Genomic DNA, 14,604 nt, shown 5'->3' with positions numbered 1-14,604 from the left:
CTGAACTCACCCCTTTCAGCTTGGCTCCTAAACTACAAGTGAACTGCTGAGCCACAGCAAATGTCTGTCTTGTCTCTGTAATAATGACTAAAGCCCTCACCCTGCAACTTGTTGCATATGGGTGAAACTTTCTGTGCTTGCATGGAGCCCTACTGACTTCAACAAGCATCTGCCTATGAAAAGACACAGGACTGAGGCTGTAGTCATTCAGTACTACATTAACAACATACTGGCTCTTGAGGATTTGAAGTTTTGGAAAGAATTTAATGCCAAAAACTAATCTTGAGAAAACACAGAAGTCAATTTTAACCTTCTTATACTGTGGTGTACTGTAATGCTCACTAGGACACTATGCCAACAGGTATATCAATAATGGAATTCGAAAGACAACGCTTCTGCAAACATAACAAATGTTGCTCATCAAAAGCTGTTAACTACACAATCTTATTCTCAGGGGTAATATTTCCTTTTCAAACTGGGCACAACACACCCTGCTTTTTAATAACATTAACTAATTAAATTGAAACTGCTGATGCTGCATTTTACATTTAAAACCAGTACACAATTCAAATAATATCATCAAAAATACACATCTGCAACAAACTGGAAAAAGAATCAAGACAATTGGAAAAAGAAAGTATTTTTTTCATCTTTATGTAATATTGGTGTTAATTAATGCTTCTTTTCTCAAATTATATTTTTAATATAAAAACGAAAGCAGTTATGATATTTACTTTTGTCCACAGGTATTAATTGTAGACACTTGACTTTTCTTCTCATGTGCTAACTTAAAATAAGATGTTCACATTTGAGTTGCATTCTGTGAGTTAAGAAAGGGTTAAGGTATCATAGCATTTCACAACCTTCCTCAATATGGCTGTGCAGCTCTCCTCTGCCAGGGCATTCTGGCTTCTCTGAAGTATTATGAAAAATAAGCTCTTTGTTTGTCTTGTGCTTTTTCCAATCCATGTTTTCTCACTGTGGCTAAGCTATTCCTGCTTTGCTTGAGTTTGCTTTTATTTCTTTTTCCACTTTTTCATCTTATTTGCTTGTTTGCCATTATTTTTCTTCAGTTTCTTTGCAGCCACACCTTCATTTCTAACAGGCTTAGCTGACAAGGGATTGCTTTTTGTTTCCATGGATCCTGGCTTTTCATTGTTGGGTGTGTCTGTGTGCACTTTTGCCCAATTCATCTAGAAGCATTGGGGGAAAAAAAAAAAGTATTAGCTACTTCAGTCTGCATTAAATTTTAAACCTAAATATCTACAGGCTTATATTCAGAAATTTGCCAGCTACATCTAGTCCACAGGGCAGTCCTTTAGAGTATGTCACATTTATACAATAGATTAATATAAGGAACCCCTTGAAAAAAATACTGTTTGGATGTTCTTTACTTTTTAAAATGTCACAGTATTTGTACAAAATATTAGAGTGAATAGTTTGGATTTGTTAGTGGAAATTTGCACAGTTTGCGAAATGCATTGTTTACTCACTGCCCTATAGTTTGGGACTATGACAAATTCCATCAGAGGCTTCTCCAGACATAGATAATCAGTTCAATGTAAGTTTAACATTGTGTTACACTAAATCAGTTTACTTGTGATTTAATTTTAGAAGACACGGTCATTTTCGCACTGATAAATTCTTTCATAAAATTCATTTCTAACAAACTAATTATTAAAATGTATATCTTCATGCAACTTAGTCTGTGAAATAACGGAAAACACATACAGTGTGAAGGTGTTCATTTTTACTAGAAGGGAATAAGCCAGTCAAATAAAATTATGTTTATGTCTGAGACATCATAATCATATTTTCCTAAATAAAAAGGTAAATCACATGCCTTCAGACAAGGAGTGACATATGGCTCTTATTTTAAAAATAATCTTGTATAAAAATAAAAGGTAGCCATTTCCATGATTATTTCACGGTTTAAGAGGACATAATTTAGGAATGAGAATTTGAGTAACACCCTTTACCTCAGGCTCATCTCAAAAAGCCACCCGACTTGTAATTAGAATTTCTTCAAAGGCAATGAAGTTGTGTGGGACCAGAAGCAGGCAACAAGCTATTATATCTGCAATATGTTGATGAGAATTTGTCTCTCTTGATCTTAAATACTTTGGGGACTAGGTTGGGGGATTTTTTTTTCCTCTGTGGAACAGGAATACTGCTGTTTCTGCACATGCTCGTCATAAAAACACAAACCAGAGTGTATATCCAGAGGCTCTCCCTTCCCAAAAGAAGCAAATCAGGGTAATCAGTGAAATCAAGATGGGAAGAGGAGCAGTTATGTAAACTTTTGTTTAGAAAAAATCCCTCCTGAGATAGTTTGAGGAAAAAAAATGCGATCAAAAAGGACAGCACAAAAATCTGCCTCCAGAGCCAAAATTAGGAGGGAGTCCTTGCTGCAAACATTTTAGTCCCTGTTTAGTTGTGCTTGCGGAATGTTGATACACCAACTGCAGATGCTCCTACTGAAGAACCTGGCTCACCCGCTACACTGTCAGAAAGTATTGTTAGTCCACACAAGTTCAGCGAGCAAAGCTTCACCTCAGAACTTTCCTAGATACAACTTTACCACAAAACTGTGAAAAATCCATGTTTTAAAAATCCTTGTCAATCATAATCGGGTACCTGGAATAACAGCTAATTCTAGTTACTCATTAAATAAACAGGGATAGTTCCAGGTAAGTGAATTTGTGTGTTCTGTACTCTTGAGGGCTGTGGTATGAATTTTTCAACTAAGGATCTCAAGCCCAAAGGTGACAGACTAGTAAAATATCTGGTTTCAGAGTAGCAGCCGTGTTAGTCTGTATTCACAAAAAGAACAGGAGTACTTGTGGCACCTTAGAGACTAACAAATTTATTTGAGCATACGCTTTCGTGAGCTACAGCTCACTTCATCGGATGCATTCAGTGGAAAATACAGCGGGGAGATTTATATACATAGAGAACACGAAACAATGAGTGTTACCATACACACTGTAACCAGAGTGATCACTTAAGATGAGCTATTACCAGCAGGAGAGCGGGGGAGGGGGAGAAGGGGGAGACCTTTTGTAGTGATAATCAAGGTGGGCCATTTCCATTCCAAGGTGTGTCCATTTATTCTTTTATGTAAACACCACCCTGTAACAGAAACCTACTGACCGCTATTCCTACCTACATGCCTCCAGCTTTCATCCAGACCACACCACACGATCCATTGTCTACAGCCAAGCTCTACGATACAACCGCATTTGCTCCAACCCCTCAGACAGAGACAAACACCTACAAGATCTCTATCAAGCATTCTTACAACTACAATACCCACCTGCGGAAGTGAAGAAACAGATTGACAGAGCCAGAAGAGTACCCAGAAGTCACCTACTACAGGACAGGCCCAACAAAGAAAACAACAGAACGCCACAAGCCATCACCTTCAGCCTCCAACTAAAACCTCTCCAACGCATCATCAAGGATCTGCAACCTATCCTGAAGGACGACCTATCACTCTCACAGATCTTGGGAGACAGGCCAGTCCTTGCTTACAGACAGCCCCCCCAACCTGAAGCAAATACTCACCAGCAACCACACAACAGAACCACTAACGCAGGAACCTATCCTTGCAACAAAGCCTGTTGCCAACTGTGTCCACATATCTATTCAGTGGACACCATCATAGGGCCTAATCACATCAGCCATGCTATCAGAGGCTCATTCACGTGCACATCTACCAATGTGATATATGCCATCATGTGCCAGCAAAGCCCCTCTGCCATGTACATTGGTCAAACGGCACAGTCTCTACGTAAAAGAATAAATGGACACAAATCAGACATCAAGAATTATAACATTCAAAAACCAGTCGGAGAACACTTCAATCTCTCTGGTCACTCGATTACAGACCTAAAAGTTGCAATTCTTCAACAAAAAAACTTCAGAAACAGACTCCCAACGAGAGACTGCTGAATTGGAATTAATCGGCAAACTGGATATAATTAACTTAGGCTTGAATAGAGACTGGGAGTGGATGGGTCATTACACAAAGTAAAACTATTTCCCCATGTTTATTCCCCCACCTCCCCACCACCATTCCTCAGATGTTCTTGTCAACTGCTGGAAATGGCCCACCTTGATTATCACTACAAAAGTTTCTCCCCTCCCCCCCGCTGGTAATAGCTCACCTTAAGTGATCACTCTGGTTACAGTGTGTATGGTAACACCCATTGTTTTATGTTCTCCATATATATAAATCTCCCCACTGTATTTTCCACTGAATGCATCCGATGAAATGAGCTGTAGCTCATGAAAGCTTATGCTCAAATAAATTTGTTAGTCTCTAAGGTGCCACAAGTACTCCTTTTCTTTTTAGTAAAATATCTGTAACCTATGGAGCAAATTTGCTTATTTCAAATGAGCCAACACATTTATCTGCATTTAGTGTGGTTACTTACCTTCTGTTTTCTCGTAGTTTCTTGGGGTCTAGGTGGAAAGGTGCATGGGACTCTTCCATTATTAGTGTGATAGGGTAAAGGAAGGTTGGGATCTAATGGTACCCATGGAACTGAGAGGGTGGAAGGTACATTAGGCAGACTGCAGTGAGCTTTATGTAAATTATACGATGCTCTGGTCACTTTCCCAAGACAGCTCTGGTAAATTGCAACTGATGAATCTCCTGAAGCATGAGTCAATAAGTAAGAGCCTTCCTGCAAACTAAAGCACAGTCACATCACAAATCAAAATTCAAGACTTAATAAAAGGTAGAGTAAATAAAACAAATAGTATTTTTGCTTCTTAGTCCAACCATTTGATCTGTTCATAATCAGAGATGGTAAAAACAGTAAATGGCTTCTGCTGGATAAAGACTTGTTAAAAAAGAAAGGAGAACATAGCTGACACAGTGGGGCATCAAAGTATCTAATATTTACATTAAATATATTAACACACCTAAATAACGTATATAATCTGCAACCTGTTTATAAACGAAGGAATTAAAAAATATCTGGATGAAAATGCTAATTTATCTTCCATTTGTGTACTATTATCATTAGTTATTTAGGCCCTGATTCAGCTAAGCACTTGAGCACATGCTAAAATCCATCCCTTTTCAGCAAAGCACATAAATCATGAGAAAGCACAGTGATGAAAGCATAATTATGAATTCATACACTGGAAGCTTTTTTAATTCACCCAGGCTTATGTAGGTTTATAGAAAGTAAAGGTTCAACCAATTCCCCACCAGAAAAGTCTTAATTACATGTCATAAAGATTGGACCCAAAAACCGTGAAGCTCAAAACTAAGTAAGTAAGATGCTTCACATACATGCATGGCAAGAAACTGGCTTTTCGAAACACATTTCATATTTCCAAAGTGGCTAACAGCCTGAGAAAATTTTAGCAGTTAAATAATGCAAAATAAAGTAGAGAACAAAGCCGCAGAGAACTGGTGAAGACATATGGAGAAAAACTGTGCAACTATAAGTAAGGACAAGTGAAGCCCTGCAGGGGGATAAAAAACAACAACAATCTGTTCCCAGTACAAGCAAAAGGCTAGCAAAGCGTAAATGTTTCCCTTGAAGCACCAATGTTAGGGCCCAATCCTGCAAACTCAGTGAAGTGAGAAATGCCAGTGGGATTTACTGTCTGAGGAAGGTCTACTCTTGAGTAAGGGGGCTTGTAGGATCAAACTCTTATTCTGTACCCTATCTGTAAAGCATTTAGGGTTACTTTTTATGTACAAAAGAGTATGTAACTGTATTATCCAAGTTAAAATAGAAATAGCAGCAGAAGAGTAGACAATTACGTTACAAAAGAAAAAAAAAGATCTTTGGAGCCTCTGGGTGCTACTGCAACATAAATATTTAACAACAACAAAAAGTACTTACTCAATCACTTTCTTCAAGATATGTCGAAGTATATTTAATGGATTTGCAGGCCTGTGGGTAGAAAATTCACAGAAGGTAAATTTATAAGCCAAGAGAAAAGGAGTACTTGTGGCACCTTAGAGACTAACCAATTTATTTGAGCATGAGCTTTCGTGAGCTACATGCTCAAATAAATTGGTTAGTCTCTAAGGTGCCACAAGTACTCCTTTTCTTTTTGCGAATACAGACTAACACGGCTGTTACTCTGAAACCTGTCATTATAAGCCAAGATTTTCAAAAGTGACAAGTGATTTTGGGAACCCAATTTGAGACACCCTGAAGGAATCGGATTTTCAGTAAGTAATGTTTTGATAATCAGGTCCTTTTATGATGCCTCAAGTTGCTCATCCAATCAACAGAGGCACCTGAAGTCATTAGTTGTAACTGGAAATCTTGGCCATCATACTAAACAAAGCATTTGGGAGTCCTATCTAAATTTTAAACTAAAGCAAAAGGATAAAATCATGGTTCCACTTACACTCGGTGGGTGCTTTGCTACTTACGGATTAAGAACTATCATAAGAAATGACTTGGAAAAGGTTTGTTAATTCTGAAGCTGTTTCATCTTGATTTTTTTTTAAATTATGGACAATAAAGTTTACTTACTTAAATAATCCAAATTTTTCTTTTAACCGTTCTGGAGAAATCTCTTCAAGCATAATGAGCTTTGATGTAAAGGCATCAATATGTCCTGAAAAAAAAATTATTAATTGAATCTCTTCAGTAAAGAAATAGCAAGAGAGAACAAACCTGGTAAGAAAAGACTTTATTAAATGTGTGTAGAAGCCAAATCCAATTTAAAAAAGAATGTTACAAGTTTTGCTTATCTGAAAGTCAATCAGGTAAAAAGCATTTCTAGCCATTAATGCACTCTGTATAAGTATTTGCAAACAAAACTCTACATTGCTGTAATTTTTCTCTAAATATAGATGTCCATGCTCAGGCCTGTGCTTCCAAACTATGCTGGACAGAAAACAAAATAAAAAAATCTGGACCAGTTAAACAATCTCAGGAGCAGGTGGACTGCACTTATTAACCAGCCATACCCCATATCCTGCCTCTAAAATCCTGATGGAGTTCCCACTGACTGTAACCTTGCTCATTTTTGTGATAGTGTTCTGGGTATTCTGCATTAAACTTATTATTTGTATTATCATAGTGGCTAGGAGCCCCAGTCATGGACCAGGACCTCATTGTACCAGGGGCTGTATAATCATACAACAAAAAGACAGTCCCACTTACCATCTAAGCCCTGGTCTACAGTTGGGGTGGGGGAGTCGACCTAAGATACACAACTTCAGCTACATGAATAGCATAGCTGAAGTCAGCGTATCTTAGGTCGACTTACCTGGCCGGGAGGATGGTGGGAGTCGACCGCTGCCACTCCCCCATCAACTCCGCTTCCGCCTCTCGCGAGCTGGAGTTCCGGAGTCGACGGGGAGCGCATTCGGGGATCGATTTATCGCGTCTAGATGAGATGAGATAAATCGCTCCCTGATAGATAGATCACTACCTGCCGAGAAGACCTGCCCGAAGTATAAGACAGACAGACCAACAAGGGAGTATAAGGAAACAACAAGACAATATTGGTCAATACGATAAGCAATAATCATAGGGCAATAGCAGCCTAACCATTGTCAAGTTTTTTGTAGATCTCACAACAAAGTAGAGTTTTAAGGAATGTTTTGATAGAGAATACTAAGTTTTGCAGATGTTTACAGAGAGCTTCTCCCAAGCACGAGGGGCTTGACTTGTCAGTTTCAAACTAAAATTGTTTTATGATAAGAATGATTATGTTTCAGCACTTTACAGACTATGTGGGCTTTTCCTTTTGGGTTATATCTATGTTTGCTTTTATACTGAACTCCTCATTCTGTTATCCAAATACCTGGGTTCCTGTTTCTTTTTTCTATCTGGACTTTTCTTATCTGAAAAATTGTAATTTGCAAGTCTGAGTTTGCCATTGGTGACAACAATCTTGCTAAAAATGCTAAATGACCATTTTGACACAGATGTAAATCAGCGATTCAAACATCCCGGCTTGTCAAATTTTAAACAAGAGCAGGTCAGGAGAATGGTGAGGGTTGGCTAGTGCATCATATCCACTGGCCCACAACAACATATTGAGAGAGCTCCCTCCTGGAAAACCCCTCTCATTCTAGTTTCCATAGGGGAAATCAGAATTTCATTGTTGGAAATTAAAAAAAAATATATATATATATAAATTGCAAACTGAACATCATGAGTAGCAAGAGAAAATATTATATATTTTGTGGACTTCACAAGCTCATTACAAATCTGCAATTGTAGAACCAACGAATTTTAAAACAACCATTATATTCAAATGGCTCATCCCAGTTATTTTACATTCAATGCCAAACATTAGGTAATCCATTATTTGATGTTGTGGAAGATTACTGAAAAGACGTCTTTATTCTTAATGGATTAGAAACCGTAAGAGGACAACCGGCACAGAGCTGCTCTCATTCTACTCAGGAAAATAGAATATTAGGGTTGGAAGAGACCTCAGGAGGTCATCTAGTCCAATCCCCTGCTCAAAGCAGGACCAACACCAACTAAATCATCCCAGTCAGGGTTTGTGAAGCCTGACCTTAAAAACCTCTAAGGATGGAGATTCCACAACCTCCCTAGGTAACCCGTTCCAGTGCTTCACCATCCTCCTAATGAAATAGTTTTCCTAATATCCAACCCAGACCTCCCCCACTGCAACTTGAGACCATTGCTGCTTGTTGTGTCATCTGCCACCACTGAGAACAGCCCAGCTCCATCCTCTCTGGAACCCCCATTAGGTAGTTGAAGGCTGCTATCAAATCCCCCCTCACTCTTCTCTTCTGCAGACTAAATAACCCCAGTTCCCTCAGCCTCTCCTCGTAAGTCATGTGCCCCAGCCCCCTAATAATTTCCGTTGCCCTCCGCTGGACTCTCTCCAATTTGTCCACATCCCTTCTGTAGTGGAGGGACCAAAACTGGACGCAAAACTCCAGGTGTGGCCTCACCAGTGCCAAATAGAGGGGAATAATCACTTCCCTCGATCTGCTGGCAATGCTCCTACTAATACAGCCCAATAGGCAGTTGGCCTTCTTCGCAGCAAGGGCACACTGCTGACTCATATCCAGCTTCTCGTCCACTGTAATCCCCAGGTCCTTTTCTGCAGAACTGTCGGTCCCCAGCCTGTAGCAGCGCATGGGATTCTTCCGTCCTAAGTGCAGGACTCTGCACTTGTCCTTGTTGAACCTCATCAGATTTCTTTTGGCCCAATCTTCCATTTTGTCTAGGTCACTCTGAACCCTGAGCTGTTGATCACTACCCGCTGAGCCCGACAATCTAGCCAGCTTTCTATCCACCTTATCGTCCACTCATCCAATCCATACTTCTTTAACTTGCTGTCAAGAATAGTAACCTAGTCTTTTTTTATTAGCTTTTATCTAGGTACTTATGAAGGCCTGAAAATACCTTAATACACATAAAGGAATGACAAGAAGGGAGACAACTTAATTTTTTAAAATCTTTTTATTGGCTGAGAAACAACAGCTCCCATTTTAAACCAAGGGAGCTGATCTCAACTTCATTTACTGTGCTCACAGCAAGCATGAATGTCTTTCTTTGGAAACACATGGTATCAAGATCGTTCGCTTTGTTGCAAACTTGGAGCAACTGCACAGCAGCGTATGTCTATGCAGCCACTGCAGTGTACCCCTGGAACAGTGACTGCACAGATTCAATTGACCTCTCTCTGGCCTACCTCAGGGCTCCCCTTCACACAGATGTGAGTTGAAATCCCTCATTCTATGCCATTGATCCATCAATCCCACTCCCCACAATATAGAGTCGGGGGGGGGGGAGGTGTCAAGGAACATAGAGCGCTTTACATAGGCCTTTGTCAAGGTTCCTTCCCCACTCTGAACTCTAGGGTACAGATGTGGGAACCTTCATGAAAGACCCCCTAAGCTTATTCTTACCAGCTTAGGTTAAAAACTTCCCCAAGGTACAAACTTTGCCTTGTCCTTGAACCCTATGCTGCCACCACCACGCGTGTTAAACAAAGAACAGGGAAAGAGCCCACTTGGAGACGTCTTCCCCCAAAATATACCCTCAAGGCCTACACCCCCTTTCCTGGGGAAGGCTTGATAAAAATCCTCACCAATTTGTACAGGTGAACACAGACCCAAACCCCTGGATCTTAAGAACAATGAAAAATCAATCAGGTTCTTAAAAGAAAGAAAAGCTAAAAGAATCACCTCTGTAAAATCAGGAGGGTAAATAATTTACAGGGTAATCAGATTCAAAACATAGAGAATCCCTCTAGGCAAAACCTTAAGTTACAAAAAGACACAAAAACAGGAATATACATTCCATCCAGCACAGCTTACTTTACCAGTCATTAAACAAAAGGAAATCTAATGCATTTCTAGCTAGATTACTTACTAACTAACAGAAGTTCTGAGACTGCATTCTTGATCTGTTCCCAGCAAAAGCATCACCCAGACGGATAAACCCTTTGTTTCCCCCCCATCCCGATATGAAAGTATCTTATCTCCTCATTGGTCATTTTGGTCAGGTGCCAGCAAGGTTATCTTAGCTTCTTAACCCTTTACAGGTGAAAGGGTTTTGCCTCTGGCCAGGAGGGATTTTATAGCACTGTATACAGAAAGGTGGTTACCCTTCCCTTTATTTTTATGACAGCCTTCAACCTAAGTGGAAGCAAATTTGCAAGTATTTACAGATAAACAAAGTAATCAGCCTACATCATAGCAGAGTCTTGATAGCACTTAATCATTTTAAGTGCTTATCAACGTTTACATAACTACAAAGCAATAATGTTAATGTTGCCAAGGCATTATGGTTTAGATTTGCATTGAACATGAAGTGCGAATACACTCATCTTTTTCAGGCTGAAACTTCAATTATTTCTCAGCCAACATTATGAAACTGAGCACATTTCATTATGGGAAGAGGCCATGAAGCAGTTATACTGTAGGTTTCAAGGGAATCAGTACTCCACATATTAATATATTATACATACACGCAAAGCTCTAGCTTAAAGTCAACAAAGCCGGCAGACACACGTGTACATTTAGGTTGGACATACAAGCTGCAAAAAGGAGTCTTTATTGTTCCATTTTATTTGTTTTAAATAGTTACACTAACTGCATTGTGGTTCTCCTGGGATACCACAGGGTTCCCATGACACAAAGAGGAAAACTGCTGTATCAACTTGCACTGTTTCCCCCCCCCACAGGTTAGGGAAGGTGAGAATCAACAGCCAACGTGCTGGCTTCACTGCCTCTCAGACCCCACAAAGCTAGAACCCTGCTGAATTTCCATGGAAGAGCTGTGTAGACAGACAGAAGAGAGACGCATGTTACAGAAAGGGAACTCCCTTATTTCATGGAAGTAAGCATATTGACATATTTTATTTTCTGGTATTACTCCCAGGAAGAGGATGGTTGCCAGTATCATGCTAGTAGTTTATCATACACTTTAAATTACAAAGTATCTTAAAGCGGGTATGAGTATCATTAGGACTGGCAGTCATGTTTCAGAGCAAAAACTATTTTTACCTCAAAAAGAAAAGGAGTACTTGTGGCACCTTAGAGACTAACCAATTTATTTGAGGTGCCACAAGTACTCCTTTTCTTTTTGCGAATACAGACTAACACGGCTGTTACTCTGAAACCTATTTTTACCTCAGTGCTACTAGAAATGTAACCCGATAGACAGAATTTCACTAGCAGTCTTCCAATATACTTTTAGTCATAGCAAAAACAATTCAAAAGTGCAACACTCTAGGTTTATTTCCCACAGTAAAGCAGATGAATATAGAAAGTGATCAGTGTTCTTTTGCAGGAAGGTTAAAGGGATTCTGTCAATTTATGTCTGTGTGTGTCTACCTACTATTACAATTGCCATCTAGAATTACTACAGATGAAAGATTAGTGACAGAATATTTTCTTTCCTTTTGTTTACTTGATGAATATGACAACACTATGTACAATCAATTTAATTGTTTCCCCTGCCTAGGCACTAATCCTTTAAACCCTTACAATGAGGATTTTCAAAAGGCCTATGGAAGTGAAGTGCCCAACTTTCCAACTGACTTTCAATGGGAGTTTAGCACCTAATTCTCTTAGGCCCTTTGAAAACCCAAGCCTATATGCATAAATTTACTCAGAAGCATAGTCCACAGAGACTTCTCGCGTGAGTAGAATTACACCCATAGTCATTTATTTTCCTATTTGTGTGGTTTCTTCACATAGCAATGGAGAGAGAGAAAAAACAATTAAAATAGGAAAATGTGTTAGTAAAACCCATTAAAATTGACTGGTGAATTCAGAAGTAAGGATTACTTTTTAAAAAATTGACTAGATTTCACTCTATACTTTTAAGATTAGGATAAAAGGGGAAGTTTGTATGTAAAGGTTAGGACAAAAATAACTCAGCAGCTCTACGAAACAATTACAAAATCTTTTGCTATGAAGCTGTTATGTGTGGGGGTGGGGGGTGGGAACACCTAAAAGGGATAAACTCAGAACAACTGGAACCACAGGCCACAACAGTTGCTATAGTAACTAACAAAATAAGACAAGCTTTTTCTACAACAGGAAAATGAGGCAGTCCTAACTGTAGAACATTCATTCTCTATACAAACAGGATTCCTCTGACCACAAGCTGAGTGCCAAACTCATTTAAAAATACTTTTTTGAACAAAGTAGACATTACATCTGCTGTAAATTACCCTATTTATTAGCTAGCAGCAAGTTACCAATATAAAGATGACCTACAAACCTTAGTTAAGGATCCTAGTTACGTTAACGTGGGCCACATTACATATATGCAAGAGCTGGTTATTACAGATTTGACAAAAGTTTAGTCAAAACACAGGCAAGCTTCCCTCTGCAACTCTGGGGAAGGGAGAGACACAGCTCTACTTCCCTGCCTCTCCATAGCTCTGGTGATCAGAGATGCCCATGGCCGGGGTGCTCTGCCTCCCTATGCCCAGAGTTGGGGTTTGGCTGGGAGGAAGAGGACCCAGGCAGGGTTCCAGGGCCTCTGCCTCTCCAGCAGCCAGACTGGAATGGCTCTTGTCAATTTCACCCTGCGGGTGGCTGGGAAAGCAAAAAATTACATTTAGGCTCTCCTGAAACAGAGGTTTTTCTTTAAAACACTTTCCATGGAAAATGTGAAGTTTCCTCAGCTTTTGAGAAAGTTTCCTGCCAAAGTGGGACAAAACATTAAAATATTTGCAGAGAGGGATTTTTTTTTCAGCCAGCTCTACATATATGTAGTATTTTCTATTAGTTTTTGTTAAGTGTTTAGTTCAATATGTTTCTATTCACAGGATATGCCTCATGTCCACATTAACCTTGTTGTAGGAAGTTTAAGTTTTGCATTTCCGGATTTCAAAATTTTAATTGTACAATCGTGAACAAAGCATTAGACATTTTTTCCTTTGTAAGAGCTGTGTCTGTGGTACCTGGAGAGACAAGCGTTTTGAGAAAGCCACACCTCTACAAAATTAAGTCCTAAGTATTCCCAGGCTGTCACCCTGGCTTTAACCTCCTCTTAATTTTATTAAGATGATGTTGAAGTAAAAAGAAAATGGTACAGAGTTTAAGCATAGAAGTTTCTGGTTATCAGGGAATGAGGTACAGATTATCAAGGCGTGCGAAATTCAGTTTAGGAACGGGTGGCGTAAGAATCTGCAATCTCCCCGATTGGGGGTAAAAGTTTAATGGGGCGAAGTACCGACATTGAGATATGGGGGTATGTTGTTCATATAATGGCTATGTTCAAGTGTGTTCTAAGTTCCAAACTACATCCACTATATCTCCCATTGAAGAGCAGTATTTTTCCACAAGCTTGCTCTTTACTGACACATTCCTCCCATTCCATTTCAAACAGAAGTGGCTCCTCCCCTTCTTTTTCCTCTCTATCTTTCACATGTTAAGAGGACAGAGAATATTGAGGCCCCTCTTAGTCAGGGTTGTTTCTAATCACAAGGCATGTTGGGAAATAAGACCACAGGTGTCAGACAGACATGGGTGGGGACTAGCACACTGCTAGTTGAACATTGATGAGGATGAGGATTTTTTCACCTGAAGTAGGAGCAATTACTTGATGGAAAATGGCTTTGTTTTTCTAGGTAAGGTAGTTCTATGTTCAAATCTTCTGGGGAAAATTACAGATAAAACTAGAAGTTTTTGTCTACTATGTGATTTGATACTCTCTCCCTCATGTTAGGAGCTTTTGCTTAAAGATAACAAGACAACTGAAATCCTAATATTCTACATTCAATGCAATCTCTTAAAGATGTTTAGTGTTTCACAATTTCAAAACACAGAAATAGCAAAGAAAGGTTATAAAATGTTTTTACAGAATGCAGCGAAACCACAAACCAGAAAATTATTCCCAGTTCCTTAGATTTTTGAAACTGTACAATATTTTCAGTTTTTTTGTAATTAGCTGTATGAAAACTTTTGCACATGAAGTGTTTAAAGTGGAACAAGCAGTTTCAGAAAAAGGCAGGAATTGCTCTTGCAATTACGCTTATTTTTTTAAACTTTGACATATTAAAATTAAATATGAGAGTCACAATGTCTGGGACAGAGCGAGGTCAAAGAGGAAATTCTGTTTGCTATGACAGTCTCACTCACAAAGGCTAGAGCTTAGTAAA

The 14,604-nt window shown here is 39.2% G+C and overlaps 1 protein-coding gene across 7 annotated transcripts in view; it reads right to left on the bottom strand.

Annotated features, from left to right (window-relative positions):
* Window positions 1-970: 970 nt before the first annotated feature.
* Window positions 971-14,604, bottom strand: part of ICE2 (interactor of little elongation complex ELL subunit 2) — a 55,956-nt gene continuing 42,322 nt past the window's right edge. For 6 of the 7 annotated variants that reach the window (XM_073303629.2, XM_073303632.2, XM_073303635.2 and 3 more), the window contains 4 exons: window positions 6,516-6,600; window positions 5,871-5,921; window positions 4,440-4,698; window positions 971-1,193 (listed from right to left, as the gene is read on the bottom strand). In XM_073303629.2, coding sequence (XP_073159730.2) covers window positions 1,017-1,193; window positions 4,440-4,698; window positions 5,871-5,921; window positions 6,516-6,600 — 572 coding nt within the window. In that variant the 3' untranslated portion in view covers window positions 971-1,016. Of the gene's footprint in view, window positions 1,194-4,439; window positions 4,699-5,870; window positions 5,922-6,515; window positions 6,601-14,604 lie in introns of those variants that run through there. The other variant, XR_012153965.2, reaches the window with a different exon arrangement.

Source organism: Lepidochelys kempii, chromosome 10, assembly GCF_965140285.1.
Source record: "Lepidochelys kempii isolate rLepKem1 chromosome 10, rLepKem1.hap1, whole genome shotgun sequence".
NCBI classification, from domain to species: Eukaryota; Metazoa; Chordata; order Testudines; family Cheloniidae; genus Lepidochelys; species Lepidochelys kempii.
The sequence above is the reverse complement of the archived record's forward strand: the minus strand, read 5'-3'. Positions and strand labels throughout refer to the sequence as shown.